The sequence below is a fragment of the Ischnura elegans genome, chromosome 7, assembly GCF_921293095.1.
Source record: "Ischnura elegans chromosome 7, ioIscEleg1.1, whole genome shotgun sequence".
Classification (NCBI taxonomy): Eukaryota; Metazoa; Arthropoda; class Insecta; order Odonata; family Coenagrionidae; genus Ischnura; species Ischnura elegans.
Genome location: NC_060252.1, coordinates 100,910,844 through 100,934,238, shown reverse-complemented (window position 1 = coordinate 100,934,238; position 23,395 = coordinate 100,910,844). Strand labels below are relative to the sequence as shown.

General features: G+C 35.8%; 1 protein-coding gene across 3 annotated transcripts in view; it reads left to right on the top strand.

Moving 5' to 3' along the window:
- LOC124162910 (E3 ubiquitin-protein ligase SH3RF3) overlaps positions 1-23,116 on the top strand; it is a 50,474-nt gene extending 27,358 nt beyond the window's left edge. For 2 of the 3 annotated variants that reach the window (XM_046539630.1, XM_046539632.1), the window contains 5 exons: positions 1,616-2,025; positions 7,349-7,590; positions 12,927-13,085; positions 16,037-16,231; positions 19,095-23,116. In XM_046539630.1, the coding sequence (XP_046395586.1) occupies positions 1,616-2,025; positions 7,349-7,590; positions 12,927-13,085; positions 16,037-16,231; positions 19,095-19,263 (1,175 nt within the window). In that variant the 3' untranslated portion in view covers positions 19,264-23,116. The remainder of the gene's footprint in view (positions 1-1,615; positions 2,026-7,348; positions 7,591-12,926; positions 13,086-16,036; positions 16,232-19,094) is intronic. The other variant, XM_046539633.1, reaches the window with a different exon arrangement.
- The last annotated feature ends 279 nt before the right edge of the window (positions 23,117-23,395 follow it).

Sequence of the window (23,395 nt, the reverse complement as noted above, 5' to 3'; positions counted from 1 at the left end):
GAGTGAGTCAATATGAAGTTCACGAGAAAGGTTTACCCTGAAATGAATGCCGAGGAATTTTATAGAAAACCTGCGCTACAGTTTCATTATTGCATTTTAACTATGAAATCTGCTGATGGAGTTAGTTTTGTTTAGAGAATATCTACCTATTTGTGATTTTTGGGTATTATGGCAGAGGAAATTTTCTCGATACCAGTGTTGGGGTTTATTTTATATAACATTAGCATTTTTGATCAGTGTAGGGCTGAAGGGTATGTAGAGGAGGTAACAAGAACGTGTCATTGGCATAGAGAAGCAAGCATATAGCAACGGTTTCAGTGATTCAGTGAGTCATGTTATTAATGTAAATTAAGATCAGAATTGGACCAAGAGTAGAACCTTGTGAAACCCCAAGAGAGCTGAGGGTTACATTTGAGTGGTTGTAAGCACCATTGTCAAAAAGAGATACATAATGGATCCGATTTAGAAGTTAAGATTCAGGCCAATCACATGACGTACCACTGATACCCTGGTTATTTATTTTTTTAGTGGACGATGTTGATTTTCTTTGTCATCGATCGATGTGTGATCGTGAAAATTTATTTCTTTCGTTTTGTTTTTATAAGTAAATAAATCCTTGGTTTCACCATTCAATTTGGTTATCTCTCATATAAATGTGACGAATATCTTGGTAGTCTTCAGGGTTATGCATGTAGTACATATTTAAATACGAGGACAGAATTTTCTACCATTTTCTCTTTATTTTACACATTCTACACACAACATGTCTGCACAGAGAGAATGTATGACATGAAGCACTTGCATTGGTAATTCATAGTAGCTTAGAAACCTCGATTCATCTAAGACAAGGAAAAATAATAAGTGTCAATGGGGCTCTGGTGCTGTAATTATAAAATTATTACAGTATGCACAGGACACTGATGACACTTCTAATTTTGGAAGAGTTAGCGATATTTTACGGAATAATCCTCCAATAGGTTTCAGTAGGCTAATTTCCTCTGTGAACAGTGATAGTATTTTTTCTTCTAGTATAAAATATTTAGAGTTGAAAGAGTTAGAGTTAAAAGAGTTTAAAGAAAAGGTTAGTGAAGAGTTAGATCTGGAGTGTAGCGCTCTACTGTGCGGAAACATGGACATTGAGGAAAGAAGGTGAGAGAAGATTGGAGGCATTCGAGATGTGGGAATGGAGAAGGTGAAATGGACAGAGAGGAAGAGGAACGACGAAGTGCTGGATATGGTTGGCGAGGAGAGGCAGCTATTAGATGAGATACGGAGGAGACAGAATGTATGGATGATGCAAATACGTAGCGGGTAGGGGATGTTGAAAATGGTGTTAGAAGATAGAATGTTAGGGAAATGAGGGAGGGGAAGGAAAAGAATAGGATTTTTAGATAGATTGAAAGGGAGTAGGCCTTACAGTGAATTGAAGAAGGTAGCGCTGGAAGGGAAGGGAGGCTCCCAGATCACTTCTATAGTACTCCATGGAAACCTACCTTAATCGTTAGAATACAGTAATTATTATTGTATACATACAAATAGAATACTGTAATATTATATAAAATATTAACGCTGCTGTGAAGATTTTACAGTCTGATGATCATGTTTGAATTTTCAGGGACTCCTTCACATCACCACCAGCCTCAGCATTCATTGCCAGTGAACTCCCCCCCGCCTGAGCTGCCTCCGAGGTCTTCAAGCCCCAGCCCCCACCATCACCACCACTTCCATCCGCCCCCTCCTTCCTCCCTCACTACTTCGGCACCCCCACCGTCTGGCTCGACCAGTGGGATGCTGGGAGGAAGCACTCCGTCATCGACTTCATCTTCCTGGCATGCATGTCACCAACCAGGCGAAAGTGTACCTGGGAGCAGGGGGTCTCCGGGAGGGCCTCACACACCACTTTCTACTGCTGTAGCACCCCCACCGAATATCTCCGTGGGAAGTAGTCCTAATGCATATGCCCCAGCTGCTCCTGGTCCATCAGGGCGACCCTCTCCAACGGCCACAACTCCATATTCAGACAAGGTAGGTTTAGGTGGAGAATCAAATGGCTATTACTTGCACTTGCAGCTTATAAGGGCTTGGTTACCAGGCTACCATTGCCATGTTCATTGTTTGTGTCTTTTCATTATAGAGGGGATAGGTAGTTATAAAAGAGAAAATTCACCTTTTTGAAGGCACTAGATTATATAGTTTATATTTCAGTGAGGCCAAGGTCAATAGATGTTTATGTAATTTTAAATAAGTAAAATCAATGATACTATTCGAGATTCCAGACAAGAGAGACGCTATCTAGCGGCCGAATTCGCAAGTACAGGTTGAGGGATACCCCTATTAGCATTCAGAAGGAGCACGTTGAGATTCAGTGGCGTTGAGCAGTTTTTTGAGATTTAAAACCTTTTTCATTGACTTTAATCTCTATAATTTAATTTTTCGTCGTATTACAGATAATTAATTACCTCGTAACATAGTTTTAGCTGAGTTAGTATACCATTTTAAGTTATTAATTAAGCTATTAGTTACGAGGCTTTTTTAGGATTTTAATTTATTATTACCTTAATTTTCTGTAGTCTTAGGTGGTTGTTGATTGAAAATTTTAGTAATCTGTATCTTGTTGATAATCTCTCTAGTTTTTAGAATAGCTCATTCAGTTTTAAGGGTCATTGTCATTCTTCTTTAAGTAGGTTAGCATTGTTCTAGTGTACTAGTTTTATTAGATCATTTTTTAAATCATTTAACTGGTTATTTACAGGCATCCCCCGAGTTACGTATGTCTCGACTTACGTAAATCCGTACTTACGTAAGCGATAACCGTATTTCAAATGATTACGTTAATTTTCGAATGCGAGCGCGAAGAAGTAGGTATTCGCTCGTACAACCTATGGTAGAAAAAATATCGAATAGTTATCGAGTTTTTTACGTGCTAAAAATAACAAAGTGACCCATTTTTGTCATTCCTCGAAGGAAATTTCATTAATTTCTGTAGAAAAATCGCTTATAAATCCCAAGTCAGCAATCAACGTGAAAATTTGCAGTTCTAGCGATGGATGTGGTGGCGTATGTGGTTGCGCTCATTTCTTTACGATACAACTTGTTATACAGCAATCTCTGAAGCGCCAACGCAAAGTTTCGACTTACGTAAATTTCGACTTACGCATAGTCTGCCGGAACGCATCTCTTACGTAACTCGGGGGATGCCTGTACACGCATTATTAGTTTAAAACTTTTTATAGTTGTTAGTAATAGGTTAGTTACTTAGGTATTCCGGGTTTTGCGTTAGATATTAGGTATCGCCACTTAGTCTTGAAGTGATTCTGGCAATGGTTAGTGGAGGTACGAAGTTTTCGCCGAGGAAAAACAATTTCAATCGGAATTGTTGTGTCCCTCAGTGCAATTCCAAAGCGAGAACTCACCCTAAACTTCGCTTCAGTCGTTTTCGATCATGTATGCAGGAAACATATAGGAAGAAGTAATTTTCCATAGAAAAGAAATGCTTTGACTTACATTGGAAACAGATGTGTTGACTTGAGATAAATTAAACTATTTCATAGGGCCTTAAAGTTACATCCCTAACAACCCCATGAGTCCTGTGAAATATTGCATGCTTGCTTATCCTATAATGGAAGGTAATTGTAATGTCAACCATGACCCATTATTACAATAGTTCATGATTCGGAGTTTTTCATAAATGCTTTGCAGTTACACAGTAACCGTTCTGCAATGCCAACCACATCTTATTTGACTCATTGAGAAGACCTATGATTATTACCTGCTGATATTCTTCTCTTACAGTCTAAATCTACCCTTAAATTTTATGCTCCATATGCCTTGCAAGCTCCATAATTATGGCTATCCCAAACATGGTTGCTTAACTTCCTTTCAATTTCTAAGACTACCATGAACTACAAAATCAAAAGCTCTCCACAAAAATCAAAATTCTTTCATTCACTTGCTAACTTGTTTCATTATGAAAGAGTTCCATCATGTTTAGCCTGACACTACTGACATCGTTAAAAATCCACATTTCAAAAAGAATTTTCATTTGGGCAACTTTGGGCATACATTAAGGATCCGACCTAGAACCATTACTTTTTTTACAGTTATTAATAAAGATGTTCTTACATTCCCCCCACAAAATGTATCCAATATGCTGATAATATAAAAATTTACCACCCTATTGATTGCACTGAGAATGTCAAGAAACTTCAAAATTTCTTTAACAATTTACTTACTTGGTGATGTTCTAACCAAATGCAATTAAATTTTGGTAAGTGCAAGGTCTTTTTCAAAAGTAAAGCCTATTATGTCATTATGATTTAGCTAGTACCCCCTTGAAGAGAGTTAGTTGCTTCTCTGACTTAGGAATTTTATTTGAAAATAATTTAGGCTTTGAAATGCATATTGAATAAATTACTTACAAAATGTTGCCATTCATTTACTGAATTTGAAGAGATTTTAAAAACTGACTATCACTGCTCTATGCTACTCTAGAGAGATCTGTTCTGGAATACTGTACTGTGATATGGAATCCATAGTTTGAGGCACACCAATGCTTCAGAAATGATTCAAGATAAATTTCTTAAAATAATGACTATAATATTAAGAGAAAGTCACATAATGACCCAGGACTCAATATTTTTGAACAAAATTTGAATTTGCGAATACTTTCAAGTCGTAGAAGACATTGGAATTTTCTCCCTGAATGATATGCTAAAAAATAAGATGAAATCCTCTGATATATTGTCCTTACTAACTATCACGCCAACAGTTTCCAAAGAAAAGGTATGATACTAATGATAACAAGCACCAGTTATATCAAAAAATTAATTATAAGGTATTATTCTAGAGCGTTAAAAGTATGGGAATAATTAAGCATGAAAATTTAGCTATTTCCAATGAAGTTAATAGGTATTTCTTCATTTACAAGAAGACCACCATACATTGCAAGTTTAAATATCACTTTTGAAAGCATTGCTATCTAGCCTATTAGGGGGTTCTTTGAAACATAAGACAACTAAAATTTAAATAAGATACCTTACTTGCCTGTTGGGAACTGAGTCAATCAATGAGAAGGCACGTTCATTGGTAGAAAAATATTTATACTCATAGAGCTATTTCGATTATATCAAAGGGTGAGCAAAAATGCAAAGGATAAAACAATAGGTTACTTATCCTCAAATTTTATGCCAGTTCAAAGCTATATACAGATTTATTACAAATTAGAGAGAGCCAAATTATAATAAGCAATACACTACTAAAGCTAAAAACATTTCACGTTGGTCCAATCCTTACCAAAACATCAAAAATCTCCAAAATTATTTCTCCGAGTTCCCCGCTTTGCATGAACAACTCATTATTCGCACAGACTAATCTCCCTCCTCGGTGACCTCTAATGAGCCAGAAACTTGCACAGGATCTTTAGAAAGTGCACTTGTTTGCAATACAAACGATAAAATATTTATTTTGTCTTCTTCTCTACTTCCGCGAGTGCCCACTACCATCACGAGCCCCGCATTAAAAACACATTCGCCTTCAATCACACATCGCGATCCTACATTCCCTCCCAAATACCTAACCATCTCCTCAAACTTTAAAATCACTCTGGCAGACATTTTTCCCTTTCTCTTCCCTACAACAACACTACAAAGCACTTCCAACGCACGACTAGCCACTTACCACAACTTACAGCTTCAAAGTTTATCCCGCTTTCGTCGGCCATATTGGAAAATTACGTCACCGACACTAGCGCCGCTAGTGGTGACTTGAGTCTCGAATATATAAGAGTGAAATTTTAAAAAATGAGGAAAATTTCATTGTTGTAGGCCACCCTATTGCACCCCTGAATGAAGGAGTATTGTTATTATTTTTTCAGGCAATAATAATTGAAAATTTTAATCATGAATTTTGGCAGTGCAGGGCCTTGTAAATTTTATGCCATTAGAAATTGAATTCAACCTTCAGATACAGTCAGAATACCCTAATGCTCTCTCAGCATTGGCTGAAGAGTTTTGGTGGGGATTTCTCATGAAATATATTTTCTACATTTCATATGATAAATAACTATTATAAATAAGTTATTTGCTTGACAGCCAGTTTATTGTGCCCCATGAGAGAGAGAGTAAGTAATGGATTTGCAATTCTCACTATGCAGAGTTAATTTAAAATTGTTTTGGCCCACTTCCTTAATCAAAATGATGCTGTCTATTTCTCCTCGCCACACCATAAAATTCCCAAGTTTATCATAGTCTGTGTGAGCAGCGCTAGTAAGACTTGCAATCACATGAATTTCTCATGGGCATTATTACTTTTGGCAAAGTCCCAATATATAAATTCAAATCCATTGTTCTAGTTCATTTAAGTTCGAGACCTAATTAATCTCTGTAATTCATCAGTCGGAAAATATCTTGATTGTGAACTTCCATGCATCAAGATGATCTAAATTGCTGTCCCTTTGCTTTGTTTATGAATATGTTTAACTGTATTAATGAAAATGCCTGTCAAGATACCTCTTAAGTAGAATTCTCAATTATACTGGTTAAGTTTACATGAACTTAGCTGGTTCCATTTATGAGCTGAAGTTTTTTTTTTTTCATAAATATTTGCAGTAAAACCTCTATGTGGTGAACCTCTTTACATCGTAAACCTCCATACTTCATACCACCCCTACGGTCCCCTCTGATTTACATGTAAATTTATAGGCAAACCTCTATGTAGTGAACCTCTGTATCTCGTAAAACCTCCATTTATAATACCAAGCAGACACCCCCAAGATGACCAAACTACCTCTGCCAATCGTACCGAGACAACCAGAGACCATTAATGCAGCCGCGATTACGTTCATGGAATGACATTTCCAGTGATAAATGTTTCACGCTTATTTTTTTTTCTTATACACCTTTAATATAATGTAATTTTCATGTTAACTGTCAGTTATGGCCATTTTGTTCCATATGAGAGCATACCTAGCAGTAAATAAGAAAAACGGTGTCCAACTATCCTAATAATTTTAAGTGACTTTTGAATTAAGAGAGCTCACATTGTTTTCTCTCGAATCATGCTAGAAATCATGCGATAGTGCTCGCTTTCTCTAATTATTAAATATAAATATATGATCACTAATGCATGCATGTTTGTTTAAACGCATAAATATAATGGTTCAAATGAGAGTAGTGCCTTTCATTTCCGAAGGATATGAAAAAATGGTGCCTATCACTAAAACCTCTCTATATTGCCTCAATACGTCACATTGCACCAATTTTGGTCCCCTCCATTACAATGTAAAGAGGTTTTACTGCATCTATGTTTATATTTGCTCCTAATTTTTTCATGCTTTTCTCGAATTTTGCAGATGAGAGATAAGAAAGATAGGGGGAGCAGCGGAGTCAGTTTGATGAGGCGTTTGACAAGCATGAAGTCCAAGTCGAAGTCCCCACCCCTGGCACCTTCGTCATATTCTATGGACAACCCAGTGTTTGAGGATGGGTGCATGGTTGTTTCTGGTCCTTCCACTAGGCCGAGTGGGCAGATCCTTTCTTCTGCACACCAGACTCCTCATCATGGATCACCTGGAACGCACTCTGTGCATGTTAGGTCAGTGAGATATGTTGCATGCTTTCTTTCAACTCTGGTCTTGTATGCACTCACTTTATCTTGGTGTGGGGACAGGAAAGGATGTGCTCTTCGTTCTACCATATTCTACAGTCCAGCCGTCGAGAGTTGTCCAATGGCACTTTAAAAGGAGGGACCGAGACAGGAGTTATAACCCTTTTTAATGTACTGAAAAGCTTTTTAGCAAATAAAGGACTGATATCTATTTATAAATTCACTTAAATAAGACATGTTACCCACATAAATATGGTAAATTTTGTCAAATTTACTTTAAAAATGTAAAACTTTGATACAGCCTCATTGGGATAGCAAGAACTTAAGGCCAATCACTACAATCCAGCCGGCGAGAGTTGTCCGATGGTACCTTTAAAAGGAGGGGCGGAGAACCCTGTGCCAACATGGTTTGCAACCAATCACTGTCCCCCAAATGCACCTCACACCTTCGCCTAGTCATACAACGTTGTCACATGCATATATGAAGCACTGAAACAAGCCTGAACCATCAAAACAAGCCCTTTCTGCGAATCGCCAAAACAAAGGATTCTTTGTGCGAAAAATCCACAGAGAAAAAATCATTCGCCTTGACCGGGATTCGAACCCGGATCCCTCGATTTCCGGCCGAGTGCTTTAGCCAGTTAAGCTACCGAGACGTCTTTCTTCCCTGTGGAAATTTGTGGACTATACCGGACAAGGTGGTATGGACTGCTGAGCATGTTATGTGACGAGCAGTCCAAATCGTGCGCACGGCGCCACAGCCGGAGAGTAAAGTCCGAACTTTGAACACATATAGGTGTTCTCTCTTTGACGAATTTAAGTATACCGGGACTAGCCCCGGTGATAACTTTTACGGGAGTCACCCGCAATGCACAATTGTGCGAAAATTGTGCGATTCTTTCTTTGGATCCTTCACGCTCGTCGTCCCTTCTGGCTACTTTCTTCGTGGAACCCTTTTGTTTACATGAGATGTGGGCGTTTCCCTTTCTTACCTGGCAACCTTGCCCCCTTCCCCTTCTTGCTGTCAACGGACAACTCTCAGCGGTCGGACTGTAATTAAACTCAAATGTTTCCAGAAGATAATGCTCCTATTTTATCCTGCATTATTTTAATTAATCATGTCGATACCATATACATGAACTGATCTGGTTCCATTTATGAGCTGGAGTTTTTTTTTCATAAATATTGTCTATGTTTATTTTTGCTCCTAATTTTTTCATGCTTAACTCAAAATTTGCTAATAAATTGATACAATATTGTAATCGATATCGTATCAATTAATCGTATTACAGCTAAAAGAAGGAAATACTTTCTGACTGGCGTGATCAAGGACTTAGATCTTAATAAATCTCATTTGTAGAGGTCAGAAAACTCGTAATTCATTTCGAATAGTGATCAAAATAACTATTTGCAATACCATTTTCAATCAAATCTGATGCTTGTTTACTTTGATTGGTCGAATATTCTTTACAGAGTGCTCTCCTTTGAGAAAAGCTCCTTCTTCTGTTTAGGAACTAAACAATAACTAAGAGCACATACTTAAAGTATTTTATGACAAGGCTTGGTTCCTTTAGCTTGTTTATTTTCTCATGTTTGTTTGTGAACTGCATGTGGGAGAATATGTGCACTTGCATGTTTTGCAATGGTTGTGTGTAATTATTTGGTGGGGGATAATTGCTAAGTTATTAAAGCTTTAATAATAACTCTTTAACATCTTTTAAGGCCGTTATACACAGTGAATGATCATGTGCATGACTGTTCATTTGTGAATTTTTCCTGTATACACTGCGAATGATTTCATTCGCATGATCATTCACCGTGTATAGTGGCCTTCATTGTCATAAAAGTACCACTTTTCTGTGTTCATGTCATGTATCTTGTGTCAATTCATTGAGCATTTTCAAAAACCTTGAGGGTGAGGATCTGAATAATAGATGCAAAATACTTCTTAGCATAGTTCAGAAGGTATAAACTCTGAGCAGGTAGATGTAATTTTTTAAAATATTGTTGCTATTCTTTTGTGTAGAGGAAGTGGATGGTGTCATGGAATAATTTTTGCCTGAACTATTTTATCCTTCAATGAAGTAATTTTCTGGAGTTGATAGCAGCCAAGTAAATAATATCAACTTTTACCTATCCATAAGGTACCTTTTGATCCTATCTTACCAGTCAGTAGCACCTTGATAATCTGGCCGAAGATGGTCTGACTCCTTGCTTAGTCTGACCGTGCCTTTGCTTTTATTGGTGTGTGTTACCTTTGTCTTTGACAACTACCGATAGGCCTCACTTCAAGTGTCTTGAGCTCTCTTACAGTACATATTTTTATTGCAGATATTTTATGTATAATTCACCATAATATTACGTCTCTGAAACTGTGTGTATTAACGTATTTTCTATTATACTATTTTATCACATTTTTATGCAAATAAATTATTCAGTATTAATCATCTTGCCCTTTATGTTGTTTTCTGATCATGTTCTCTTTTGAGGTGGTGTTGGATTAGTGGGGTTTTTCTGTGGCTAATATGCTACGTTATTTCTAATCTTCAGTTCTTTTAGTCATTTACAATATTGTACATAAGTTGTGTGACTTAGGCTAAAGAGTAACCGAAATATTTACATTACTTGATGTTCAACATAACTTGTCTTTCTGCTTAATGGTACTTCTTGTATTGGATGTGTCGTGTCAGATTCTCATTTGTGTCTGTTTTGTTATCCCTAAACCTAATTCAAAATAAATGGCAAGAATTACAATATTACTATTATTAATTGCATTCCCCAAATAAAAATAAAACAGCATTATTTGAAATAGTGTCTTGTTAGTTATGTCTCTGTTGTATTAATATTTTTTACTCCACAAAAATCATCCTTCATGCCCTTGTATAAATAATTCTCTTGAAGCATATTATCATTACCAATAGTTGCCATTAAAATTTTTTATTCCAGGTTTTGCAATTTGCATCGTACAATTACAGGTGGTCCCCGACTTTCGTACACAATGCGTTCCCGAAAACTTGTACGAAAGTTGAATGTACGAAAGTCGAACCATTGACTTCCATACTAATTAGGGGTTACGTTCCAAAAGAGCGGAATATACGTACTGAAACCTTTTTTTTTCACGGAATTCATTTCAATTGACTTAATTTTAATATTATGTTAATAAAACTCCTCAAATCATCTAATTTCTTTCGAAAATACGCAGAAAATGCAAATAAAAGTTTGAAAAACAAGAACTCCGTTGGCTATCGAGTGAAACTTCCTCTTGGCGTTTAAGTTGACATTCCACTTATTACATCCACTATAAATAAAAGGACATATCAAGAAGCATAACAAAATGTATTTGTTGAACCCGCACTCTGAATACCTTTTAATTTTTACACCAAAATTCGATATTTGGCAGGTGACATTCGTGATCGCGTATATTCCGCATGTTATTCAAAAAAGACAAACGGAATTCGGGTGATATTTCGTGCAATATCGTTGCTGAAGGTTTATATGAATTAAACAGCACTCAAACGAAAAAACACAATTAGAAAGAAGGTCTTACTAGTTTTATTGAAAGCTATTCGATGATGTCTCGTCAACTTCTTTTGAAAAATATCTTCAATGAAGGCTTTCTTCTTCTCTTGATAAAGGATCCTATAGCAGGCAGTCTCTCTCCCAAATAAATCACCTAGATTAGAGTCAATTACCAACAATTCCCTTCATTATATATGTTCGTATTGTTCGCATATACTGCCGATACTGCCATTTAAAACAATTGAATGTTGGGATGCGCAATAAACATCGCGGGAATTTTAAAAAAATTACAGACCAACGTCCGAAAGTCCGAATTTAGCGTACGAAAGTCGAGTAAAATGTGTCAATTTTGAGCGTACGAAAGTGCGAATTGTACGAAAGTCGAGTGTACGAAAGTCGAGGACCGCCTGTACTTGCTTCTTGTTGGTTTCTTAAGAGAGTGACATGTCTCTTAATGTGGGGTGCTTTTTTGTGCATACATTTATCATCACTTAGTGAAGAAAATTATTTAGGTTAATTAGATTTTCACCTCTTAACTTTTCTGCCAATACAATACAATGTGAGACAATTCTTTTTGGTCTTAACTTCTAGGGATTTAGTTAATGGTTTGTTTAATAAATGGACATCTTAAATGTTTCTTATTGTTATAAATGGATTCATAACATATTTTCGATAATTTTACTAATGGTGATAGAGGAGCTGTTAGGTTCCTTATCATTATTTGTTTATTTGATATTTCATCCAAATATGGTAATTTGGTGGATTAATTTGGTTTTCATATTTTGATGGTGAGGTGAGTAAAGTTTTTCGCTTCATTGCCTGCGTGGTGTGTGGTCAAGTATTATAGTAGATAGAAAAGAAAACAAATTTTATGTTAAAAAGTGTCAAAAGAAAGAACCTGAACAATTTTATCTGATTCATTCATGTCACTAAGTCCTGAATCAAACATATGAAATAAGAAGAATTGTAATAGAAATTGCCAAGAGCTACGCAAACACCAAATTTTCAACTTGGGTCAAGTCGGGCTGAAATTCACATGGTTCAAGTCAGGCTATAGTTACAATCAAGTATATTCCACTCCATGATGACTATGATTCCACTTTCAACTATTATCCAAATGTTCAAATCCCATCTCATTACATGTGAATGGCCTTTTTTCTTTTGTAACTGAATAGTTTTGTTTCACTCACAGCATGGTATAAATTATGTACATAATGGTTGCCTTTACCTACTCTTCCCTCTCTACTATCTCGATTGGTAGCTGATATCATCTCTTGCCCTAGTGTAAATAATAGTAGATGTCATTTAGATATCAGTAATATTTTTTTGTCAATATGCTGCAAATGTTGCAAATATGTATGCATAGGCACAAATCGGTTATCTGGTGTGAAGCTGTTGTTATGGAGTGTTTATTTTTTGTGTAAAATAATGAAGCCTAAACATTTTTAAGTTGAAATCATCTCGATTTTCACTAAAAATAGTCTGTAATGCGATTATAGTTGTAGATGCTGTCTAATAACCTTAGTAAACATTTTCATTATTAATCATTCTTGTAGAAGCACCTCTAAGAATGGTACTTAATCACACACCTCCAAAATTTGTGTTCCCTTGCATTAATTGCTAGCTTCCTTGACTTAGTAGATTCCTGTATCACCCTAGTATTTCTGTGTTGACCTCAGAAATTGCTTGTGATCATCTCCATCTGAACACATTTGTCTCTTTTCTCTTGTTTTTTTCTGCTTTCCATGTTGTGTGACTTTTGTGTTATCTAACTGTAGAAATGTACATTATATGTTGCGCGACAGGTCAGGGTCCTGTCCAAGTCAGCTTCTGCAGGCACTCCCTCCTGATGGTAATACCTCCGAACTGAAACATCACCATCGACTGTTATGCTCAGAATCACAGAGGCAGAAACATAAAGAGAGACCGAGTGTAGTCACAGCCAATCTAGTTCTCTTTGGAAGGTTTGTCTTTTGCTACAATTACCTCAATTTTTTTATTTTAAAACTATTCAAAGTTTTTCAATGTTCCTGTAGGGTTCCATTTATTTCATCTTCATTCACTTTCATGTGTGTGTGTGTGTGTGTTGAGCTAGCTTGTATGTTGGCATGTTTGTTGAAATATTTCATGTTTGCCCCATGTTATCTGTGTTTGATGCATCTAGAATGTTTTATGTGGTTTTGCTGTGCATTCACACTGTATTATGTGTGTTCTATTTAATAATAAGGAATGTTAATTAGCTTGATGAAATCACCCCTGCTTTATAAATAGTATCCTTGCTGTTAGCCTTTTTGTATTCAGTGATAATTTGCCTCCAGAATATACTGCTTTTTCCTCATTTCTTGCATGGGCCTCTCACTTGAATCTGGCTTAATAAATAATAGAAGTTAAAAATCGATGCTATTATTGAGGATAATTAAATACAGTAGATCAGGCAAGATTTTGGTTGGAAGGAGCCACTTTTCTTTTATATTATCTATTCTTCATCACCTGCAAGTTGCCATTATTGCAATGGTATATTCTCATGATAGTTAAAAGTTTCTTAATCAGTACTACAAATGTTGAAAACAGACCATCCAGTCAATACAAATTCTCTCATAAAATCATATTTTAGTATTTTATTGGCCTGTTACTAGTTATCTTACGGCGTACACCACATCAAATCAACTAGGCCCTGACACCCACCAGCTTGGATTTTCATGTTTCTTTCTATGGACATTTATTTTTGTATGAATAGAGATTATGTGAAATTTTAATGTTCAAATGTTAACAGTTTATAAAATATGGGCAATTGAAATTTGGTAACGACCCCGACAGTGCCACAACACCCTATGCACTGTGAGTTTTTGTCCATTACTCCATTCCTGTTGGATTACTCAAACTTTTACCACATTATTATGTCACCATTAGAAAATTATTGTTTTTCGTAAAAGGAAAGACATAAATCATTCATAAAAAGGTAGTAATATTAATGGATTTCAGTGAAAACTACTTTTAATTCAGGAAGAAGTTCAAAATTATCACAGGACTAACAGGTCTTTTTTCCACTAGCCATAGTAAGTACTTATGTACTGGAATTTGAGGCATGATAAAGCAAATATTAGTGAGGAAAACTAGCCTGAGACACCCAATGGCATAGCAGACAACAAACAGCTAAGGAGTATGAATTTTGTGTGGGTTACAAAAAGAACGCCAATGTCCATTAAATTTGGTCTAATTTAGTCTAGAGGTTAGATCACTCATTCATTAATCCCCTTGAAAGATTCTCATCGGCAAAAACAATTTCAGGCACAAGAAACTTACAAGTGGGATTTTTTTTTAATTTCATATTTTTTTCAGCTCGGGTATTTCATGCAGGGAATAATTAGTGATGGTTATCAGGTCACTTTGGATTTCATAGCTGTAGAAAAAAATCATAAATTTTCATTCAAAGGAAAAGAGTAATGGATGAGAACAAAACTCACCGTGCATAGTGTGTTGTGGCACTGTAGGGGGTCATTACTAAGTTTCAATTGCCCATACATATTTTATAAAACATTGACACTTTTTCACCATACAGCACTCTAAATAAATATTTCACCAAACTCTATACTTAAATTTCACCATCTTCATTCATTCCAAAATTAAATATAACACTTATTGCACACATTGGCACCTAAATTTTGTGTGAAATATATTCATGTCTACCAATGTCCCCATTTGGATTTTTTGTCTAAGAATTAGCTTAATTGGCCTAAATTGTTTACTGAGTCAATGCACCATTGTGTACAGACATTAAGAACTTGAAGTAAGCTTTTGTATTTTTAAAGGTGTCAGTATTTCCCCAGTGTCACAGGAACCGTCAAATTTGTAGAAATTTTGAGCTTACCAGAGAGTGAACAAGATGATGTACAAGGTTGTTAATCCTCGGCACTACATGCTGAACTTTTGAAAGTGGTCTTCTGTCCAAGTCCTAGTGGTTCATTTTTTTTCTCCCTGGTACTTAATTTTAGAAGGCCGTTTAGAAAGATAACAACTGGAGGTACAACCTCGCTTAGAGGTGGTTGGTTTCATATGATTACAGAATATTTCCTATCAATTAAGAACTGTCTCATGCGGCCAAGAAATTTTTCAAAGCTAATGCTGAGTGAAAATAGGACCACCCAGATTTAGTAGGTGCCACTTTTTAAATTATCTCTTCTTCCCCACACAGTAAATTTATTTGATAGCCCAATATTTTTTTTATCTCCATTTGCATTTTGCACATGATTTGATAGTCAAGTTCAATTTTGTTATCAGTGTGAATATTTGCTCTGTGGCTAATATCGATGTTGAAACTTAAAAGAAATGCCTTTTTTCATTGGTGGCAGTATTTTTTTAAATATATTTTTTAGAATGAACTTGATTATGAAGCTCTGTTAAAGCCAGTTTACTCTGCCAAATTGTTTTTATGTTTTTACTGGTTTTGATTTTGATACCTCCACTGCAAAAATGCTCAACAATTAACCACGGAATCAAGTCCATTCATCTAGCACCCCAACAATACAAATCCGCTCAGATGGCAGTGTCCAAAACATAAACGCTCACCTCCTATTCTCCAAGCTGAGTGGATTCGTATTGTTGGGCTACTAGATGAGGGGATTTGTTTCGGTGGGCAATTGTTGAACGTTTTTGCAGTGGAGGTATCGATTTGTTTGTTGAGGACAAAAATTATGCTGCATCCAGTATATTCACCGATTGAATGTATATACATATTTAATTTGCTTTTTACCTTTGATTGAATTATCCATAATTATGTATTAATTCTATTTCTGAAAATATGTTTCTAGTGGTTCATTAAATGTTTTGTTGGCTTTTCTTAATTCTTTAGCTTAAATTCTTGTGTGTACCAATTTTGTTTCCAATTACTACATTTCTTGTGAATGGCGTGTAATAGGTCAAATCCTGGAGTTGTTGGAGTAGAAAATGGTTCAGCGTCTGCAACTGGTATGGCTGTGGGGGGCGGCAGTAGTTCCTCTAGCGGTGGGCATCGCAAGTCCAACTCCCTGGATGCAGGCACCTGCTTAAGTAGTGGGGGATCTGGAGATTCTGTGAAGAAATCGAAACAGCTTGTTCCTCCTGTCAAGGAGAGGTAAATATTACCTTAATATCTCTTCCGCATGGTCTCTTTTGTCATGGTTTCACCTAGGTTATTGTTGCAATTAACTTCAGTCAATGCCAGTGATAGTTTTGGGAAAGAATTTAAGGAAAGTACCATTAATTCATTCTCATGTACCACATGCCCTCATGTAAGACTCGTACTTTGTTTTTTGGCAATTAATTTAAGAAAATAATTTTGAAAATATCTGCATGAGACAACTTGTATCAACCGAAAGAAAAATGAAAGCATTAACATTATTATAATGGAATAGTATTCTGGTGTTTTCTTTTTTTATTTATATAACACCAAAAACAGCTCAATACAGCCTTTTACATCGGGATTTTTAACATTTTAACAGTTTAACGTACACAAACAACCATGCCCTTGATAGGGGTAACTTACCCAGGCGGGACTCGAACCTGCGACCTTCTGTTTGGCAGGCGAGGACTTTACCCGGCTGCCACCGAGGCCGGCGAAGGTTGTTGAAATTTTCCATTGAAGGTTGTTGAAAAAATTGTGAATTCAAAATAAAATAATTATTTTGTGTAATACTTCCAATCGTGTTGCCATAGTCAGTGTTTGTGTGGTTGTAATGCATGATCAATTGACGATGAATATTTCAATTTTCTCTGGTTTACTGTGTTATTCTTTCAAGTTCTCGCTTATAAAGCGTTCGCTCGCTTACAAAGTTCTCTCTTGTATAAGCTCTTGTCAGATTACGGATATCAATAGCAACACGCTGTTGACTTGAAATTCAATATTAAATTTAAATGAGTGGAGGAGTAGACAGTTAATGGCTAGAACTGAAATCTTTATCAGTGGACCATATTTCTCAGAATAGTAAAAGGGTCTTTTTGCATAATGGATATTTTTCTGTATGAAATATTCTCTGGATTTCCACCAGTTTAATTTGTTGCATATCACCAACATTTCAACAGTCTCACAATCACATTTTACTAAGCAATTGCTTGAGGAAGGACACGGGAGTGAATTCAATCCTGCAACACAACACGAGACAAAAAAGGGTGTAAAACAGATGAGTTGGTAAAGAGAGATAAGAAGGCACCGAAAACATGGACTCTTTAGTGAATGGCATTTTATTTATTTATTCATTACCATACCACCAAAAACATCTCTGTGTGACCGAGGCTGGCAAAGCGACAAATTTTAATTGACTAACAACCCCTACTATTTGCAAGTTTAACTCAATTGGAGAAAGATTTTATTGGAAGGATTCAGTGACTCAACATCACCACTTACGCCTCCCTGATTATTGGGATAAGAAGTTTTAAAAATTTTGTTTTATATTTTGTCTATTGTGGAAGGTTAAGATGATGGACTTGAAACCAGTGACTCAACCCCTCTCTTTATGGTTCCCTTGTTATTAGGGCTAAGAATTTAAACCCCAGTGTGAGCCGTTCCAGGAACCAACCACCCTCACATCATTTTTGCATGAATTCTCGCATCATACTAGCAACCTCTTCTTATCCCTTCCACCTCCCTGTATTTCAGTTATACCACTGGAATTGAATGCAGTGGAACCTCGTTAAAGCGAGTACGGGCTATAGCGACACCCCCGCTATTACGAGAGATAGCCGATGCACCATCAATTGACCCTATAATAAGCGTGTTAAAGAATTCGTTTTTACGAGACCCTTTCGGTGTTGGCTCTCGCCATAGCGAGGGTTTTACCGCCGGAAGACTTTCATGAAGACTCCTTAACCTCTGTAATTGCTAGCGATCTGTTAGAAATGAAGTTAATGGAGTGCTCAGTCTCAAATTTATGTGGTAAACTGTCGTTCGATAAATATAATGATGACGAAACAATGCTTTGCATGATTTTTATTCAGTGCGGCGCTTATAAATTGTTTGAATAGTTAGTCGTTATTTGAGTAAGGAAATTTAGTGATGCAAAAAAACATCGCCTTTCGTCTGGATTTATGCTTACGTTTATCGGATAGATGTTTATCTGTCGCCGCACCACTCCTGTTCCTGTATATCTGTTCGCAACAGGTATATTGGCTATTATTTGCTCCACCGACTCCGGTAAAGCGACAATTCGCTATAGCGAGTGTTTATTAGTGCACCGTGGGGTGTCGTTATATCGAGGTTTCACTGTATTTGGTTTGTACCTGATGATGATGTAGTGGCCACAATACTTGCAGTAACGAATCAAAAATTCTGTGGATTTAAACATAGTTGCTTTCACCATTATTACATAATGATCTAGCTCAAAGTTACTCCTGAAAATATTAAATCTTAATAGTTTGTGGCTTATTTCAGTTAGGAAATTGTGCCGCAATAATTTGTGGCTCTGGCAATAACTGGTCTTGCAACCATGTACCTGGAACTTTTGGTGAACAATTCCTGTAGAGCTTGTTTTGTTTGGAATTTCTGGCCACATTTTGATTGAAAAAAAAATTTTATCAAAATAAAAACCAAAGAGGGTGCTTTTACTCACGGAGTTTGTAAGTAATGCGTGAAAGAAAAAAGTGAATTTAGCCAAAAATATAGTTTTTATTTGTTCTTCTTTCTTTAATGTTTGGAAGGAAATTTCTTAGCTTTTCTACAAAAACACACACTTTATTGCCGACTAGTTTCGGTTACACTGTACCATTTTCAAGACTAGTCACTAGTCTTGAAAATGGTACAGTGTAACCGAAACTAGTCGGCAATAAAGTGTGTGTTCTTGTAGAAAAGCTAAGAAATTTCCTTCCAAACATTAAATATGGAATTCTACAAAGTAAAGGCCTCAACAATTCAGTGCATGTTCTTCTTTCTGTTGAGATGAAGTATTCATCTGCCATGTTATAGAAGATGTAACTTAGTATATTTTCCGCTCATTCCGTTGCAGGTTCCGATGCATTGTGGCGTATCCCCCCAACAGTGAATATGAGCTTGAACTTAAAGTGGGAGATGTCATCTACGTGCACCGCAAGAGGGACGATGGCTGGTACAAGGGTACACTCCAGCGGACGGGGCGCACTGGCCTCTTCCCAGCCAGCTTCGTGGAGGCCTTCTGAGAGGACCGCACCCCCCTCCGGAGGGAGGGGGGGGAAGCGTCTCATGTCGAGAGCAGTGAGAAGGATGAGGAGGCCTCATCCAAGGCCCTTGGCGGCAAGGGCCGAACAGTGTGGATGTTGGAGAGCTGCATTTGATTCACTCTGTCCTTCCAGTTCATAGAAATATGGGAAATCTGAAGTGAGTGAGGTTGGAGCATGCACATGACTCCTGAATTTTTTTTATCATCCTTGAAAGATTTGGGGATGATTTTGTAAAAATGAAAAAAAATGAGGTGTGAGGCTGTAGATTGACAGAGACTGTAGAATATTATGATGGTTTTAAGTATCGTTATATTTTTTACGAAGCCTCTTCATTTAAAGAATTGAATGGAGGGCCTTGGATGCTAGTGAAACACTTGTTCTGTGAACTTGTTTCCTCTGCCAGAATGTTCCATATTTTTTTTATTACTGGGTGCTCGAATAAGTGATCTCTTGTCCTATTTTTTCTCATTCCAACATAATTTGTGGTAGCTCACTTGAGGATTAAAGTTTAATTGATAGCATATACCAATTCTGTAATCTAAGAAGAGTGCTCGGATGTTTCAAAACTTTATTTTGAATTAAAGTTACTTATTATTTTTGCAAGTATTTATGATAGCTCTCAAGTATTTTTTCGGAATAAATTATACAAAACCACAAACTTGATAGGACCAAGTACATTCTTTTGTTTCATGCCCATTATACAAATTGAAAATTCTGATAGTGAATTTCAATTCCTGGTTTAGTCTCGCGCCAATCATATATCTCAATGTGTGGGCTGAATTCGAGGTCGCACATGACTGAATATACAGATCAATTTATTGTAAAATTGTTTTTGGCTGCTAATTGCTCCTCCATTGTGGTGTCTCCTTGTTGACAGAAAAAGACTGGTCTGTGTCACATGCAAGTTGACTTTAAGGAGGTAACGTGTACGTGAGAAATTTCCCTGTAAGCATGGTTAAGTCTTTGCTAGTGGCAGTGATAGCTCTTGGATGCATTTGGTTTTTGCCCGTCGGTATTCTGGAGGGTTTTGCTAACTTGATAATGGAAAATGTCCAAAGGCAATATACAATTTGCTTGGTGGAAATTTAACCATTGTGAATCAGTATGATTGTTGTACATTTTTTCTCATTGAAAATATTGTATTTATGATTCTCATCGACCACCCGGAGGTTCATTCGCTCTCTTGTGAACATGAGTGCTGTGATGTTGGATTTCGCTGCTGTCAAGCTTGCTAAAGAATGGCATTTGTTAGTATTGTAATTCTGGAGTGTTGGTCATTAGTCTTTTCTACTTCATCGGTCATCTATCTGGCCTCATTAGCTAAAACGGAAAGGAATAACAAAAATAATCCTTGTTTGATCTATCTTTGAAGATCTATTTTGAAAGAAATGTGGTTAATTATTTTAGTCTGTCTATTCCTTTTTATCCAGTGGCATAGGCAGTTTCTTGATATTTTTTTCTCGTGTCATTCATGCTATTTCTGAGGTATTTATTTCTGATTTGTCCTGCAAATCTGGCTTTAAAAAGGTATTTATTTTTTTGTTGTATTTTTCTTCTGTTCGACCTTTCTAAATATCATCAAGTCTTCAATATTCTATGCTTGCACAACATTTTCTATCATGTGTGATTCATCATTTTCTGGCATATGCAGCTCGGGAAAAAACAATTAAAATGAAAAACTATTTTTGACTGATTTTTATTTTAAGAGTGCGACTAAGTAGTGATTTTTCCAAAGTCTCCTTTTTTTTGTTTTTCAACCCTGCTGTAAATGTTTGTAGTGTCCTTTTTCTGGAATTTCAAACTGATTCAATTGTGTTCATTCTTAGGGTATTTATAGGTAGTGTGGATTGTTGCTGGGCTTTATTTGAGATCATCTATTCTTTTAGTTTATTTTTGATATCTCATGAAAAATTTTCAAATATCCTTTAATGTTTAATGAATTTAAAGCAAAGTACAGAGATCCATTATCATGTCTGAAAGGTTGAATAAGAGTAAGAATAAGTGCTACTCCCCTTGTTCTTTTGATTATCATGGCAGTACATAGCATTGATGAATATTTTTTGTCGTGATTACATCTCATTGGATGATTCCAGGGATAGAAAAATAGGCCTCTTCAAAAAAGTTATTGACTCATCAACATATTTTTTTAATTCAATAATTTTTAACCTGCATGTACAATTCATATGTAGAATGACAAACTTTTAGGTATCTCTTCATTAATTACTGGTTGTGGTCAGATGTTGCTTATAAATGGCCTGTTGATAGAAAGTCGAATGTATCAAACTTATTTTACCTCGTTATAGTTCATCTTAAATTTCAAACTTCAAAGTAAAAATGAAACTCTATTAGAGTTAACCGTGAAGTTTGTGTTAAACGAATATTTTATGATGTTCCTCTGGTGTCATTGAGTTAGTTCCTAATGTTCTATGTTAAAATCTCAATTTAGGTAACAAGCCTTGAAATGGGACTGTTTAAGTGTCAAAATTGCTATTTATTGTCTCCTCATTCATCAGTCTATAAATATCTCTGTTGAAATTCATTATTCCATTTTCTTACCATTTTACATTACTATGAGGATTGAAATATTTTGGTGATGAATTTGAACCTGTACTAGAATGGCACTACATATCAGTGCAGCATAGCCATTGGAAGTAGACTACATAGTCATAGTGCATTCATATTGGTAATACTAACAGGCTCTCTCCGATTTTCCCATTATGGTGGTTTTTGTCAATCAGTGTGATTGGATAAGCTGTTAATAAATATTAAATTCAAGAAGAATGTGACTTAAATGCTAGGTAAGTTTCAATTGTCTATCTCATAAATCTTTACACCTTATAATGTGTTCATTGTATGATAATGAAAAATGTGAGAAAATTCTAGTACAGGTTTCTTGTAGATCATCATGTTTATGCTGTGAGAATTTTTTCTTCTCTTAAAAAGTTTGAATGCATTGTAATATTTGTCAATTTTTATAAAGTATAATTTTGTAGCCATTTAAGTATTTATTAAATGAACAAATAAGTCTCTATCTCCCTTTATACAAGGCTGGAGATAGATCTATGCTCATCACAAAATGTGTAAATAATAACTTTATTACAATTACTATTGTGTAAGAAATTGGATGTCTTAATGAGTACAAATGTAACTTAAATGGTGTGTGTTATTCATGAACTGCAATCCACTCCAAATTCATATCAGCTGTTTGATTGACTGTTCAGAAAATTTGGGATGTTGATACATGATGTTTTCTGTATACTTATAGAACCCATGCTGTACAGTTTCTTACTATCTATGGCAGTATTTCTTGTCGGTTGAAGAAATATTTGAAAATTTCTCTTTGAAAGTATATTGTTTAAGTTTGATGGATTAATGAAAGGATAGTTGATTTCTTTGACTTCTTATTGAAAAATGGCATTAATTATGCATATTGTTATATCATGGGAAATTTGAAGAAATTTATTTTCTCTTTTTTTTGCTGATTTTATATGATAAATTACTCTCTATTATTTTCTGTTGCCAATAAGAATGATTAGCTGTGTAATATCAGCAAAAACTAGCTATTGGAGTTTTCTATTATTACGCCCACATTTAATGGTATGCATATGTGTGTAAGTTGTACATATTTATTTGAGTGATCCATAGATCAATGATAAATCTAATAAACCATGTATGCAAAGGTGCTGCTATAAATTTTAGGATTTATACAATCAAATATAAAAATACATTTTGGATACTTATTCAACATTACAATGCACACATACTTGTTATAATTGAGTGCCATGCACATGTTAACCCTAAAACAGTTTTGAAAATAAAGTGGTTGAAATTGTTTTTCTCTTTAATTTACTATTTGTTAATTTTAGAGTCTGGAACTCCAAGTAGAAAGAAGTTTCATGTTTGCTAAAACAACACAGTTAATCGAAATAGAACTAAGTCTTTGCTTTCTAGTCACACTGCAAAGCTCTATTATTGGAGAAATGTAAGGTTGGTTTGTGGTACAATTTTGATTTAAGGATACAGTAGATTCTGTTTAATGGGTCCACCGGTTACTTGGAGCAGATCCTGAAGAACAGAACCCAATAGAGGAATATCCCAGAGGATTCTCCAC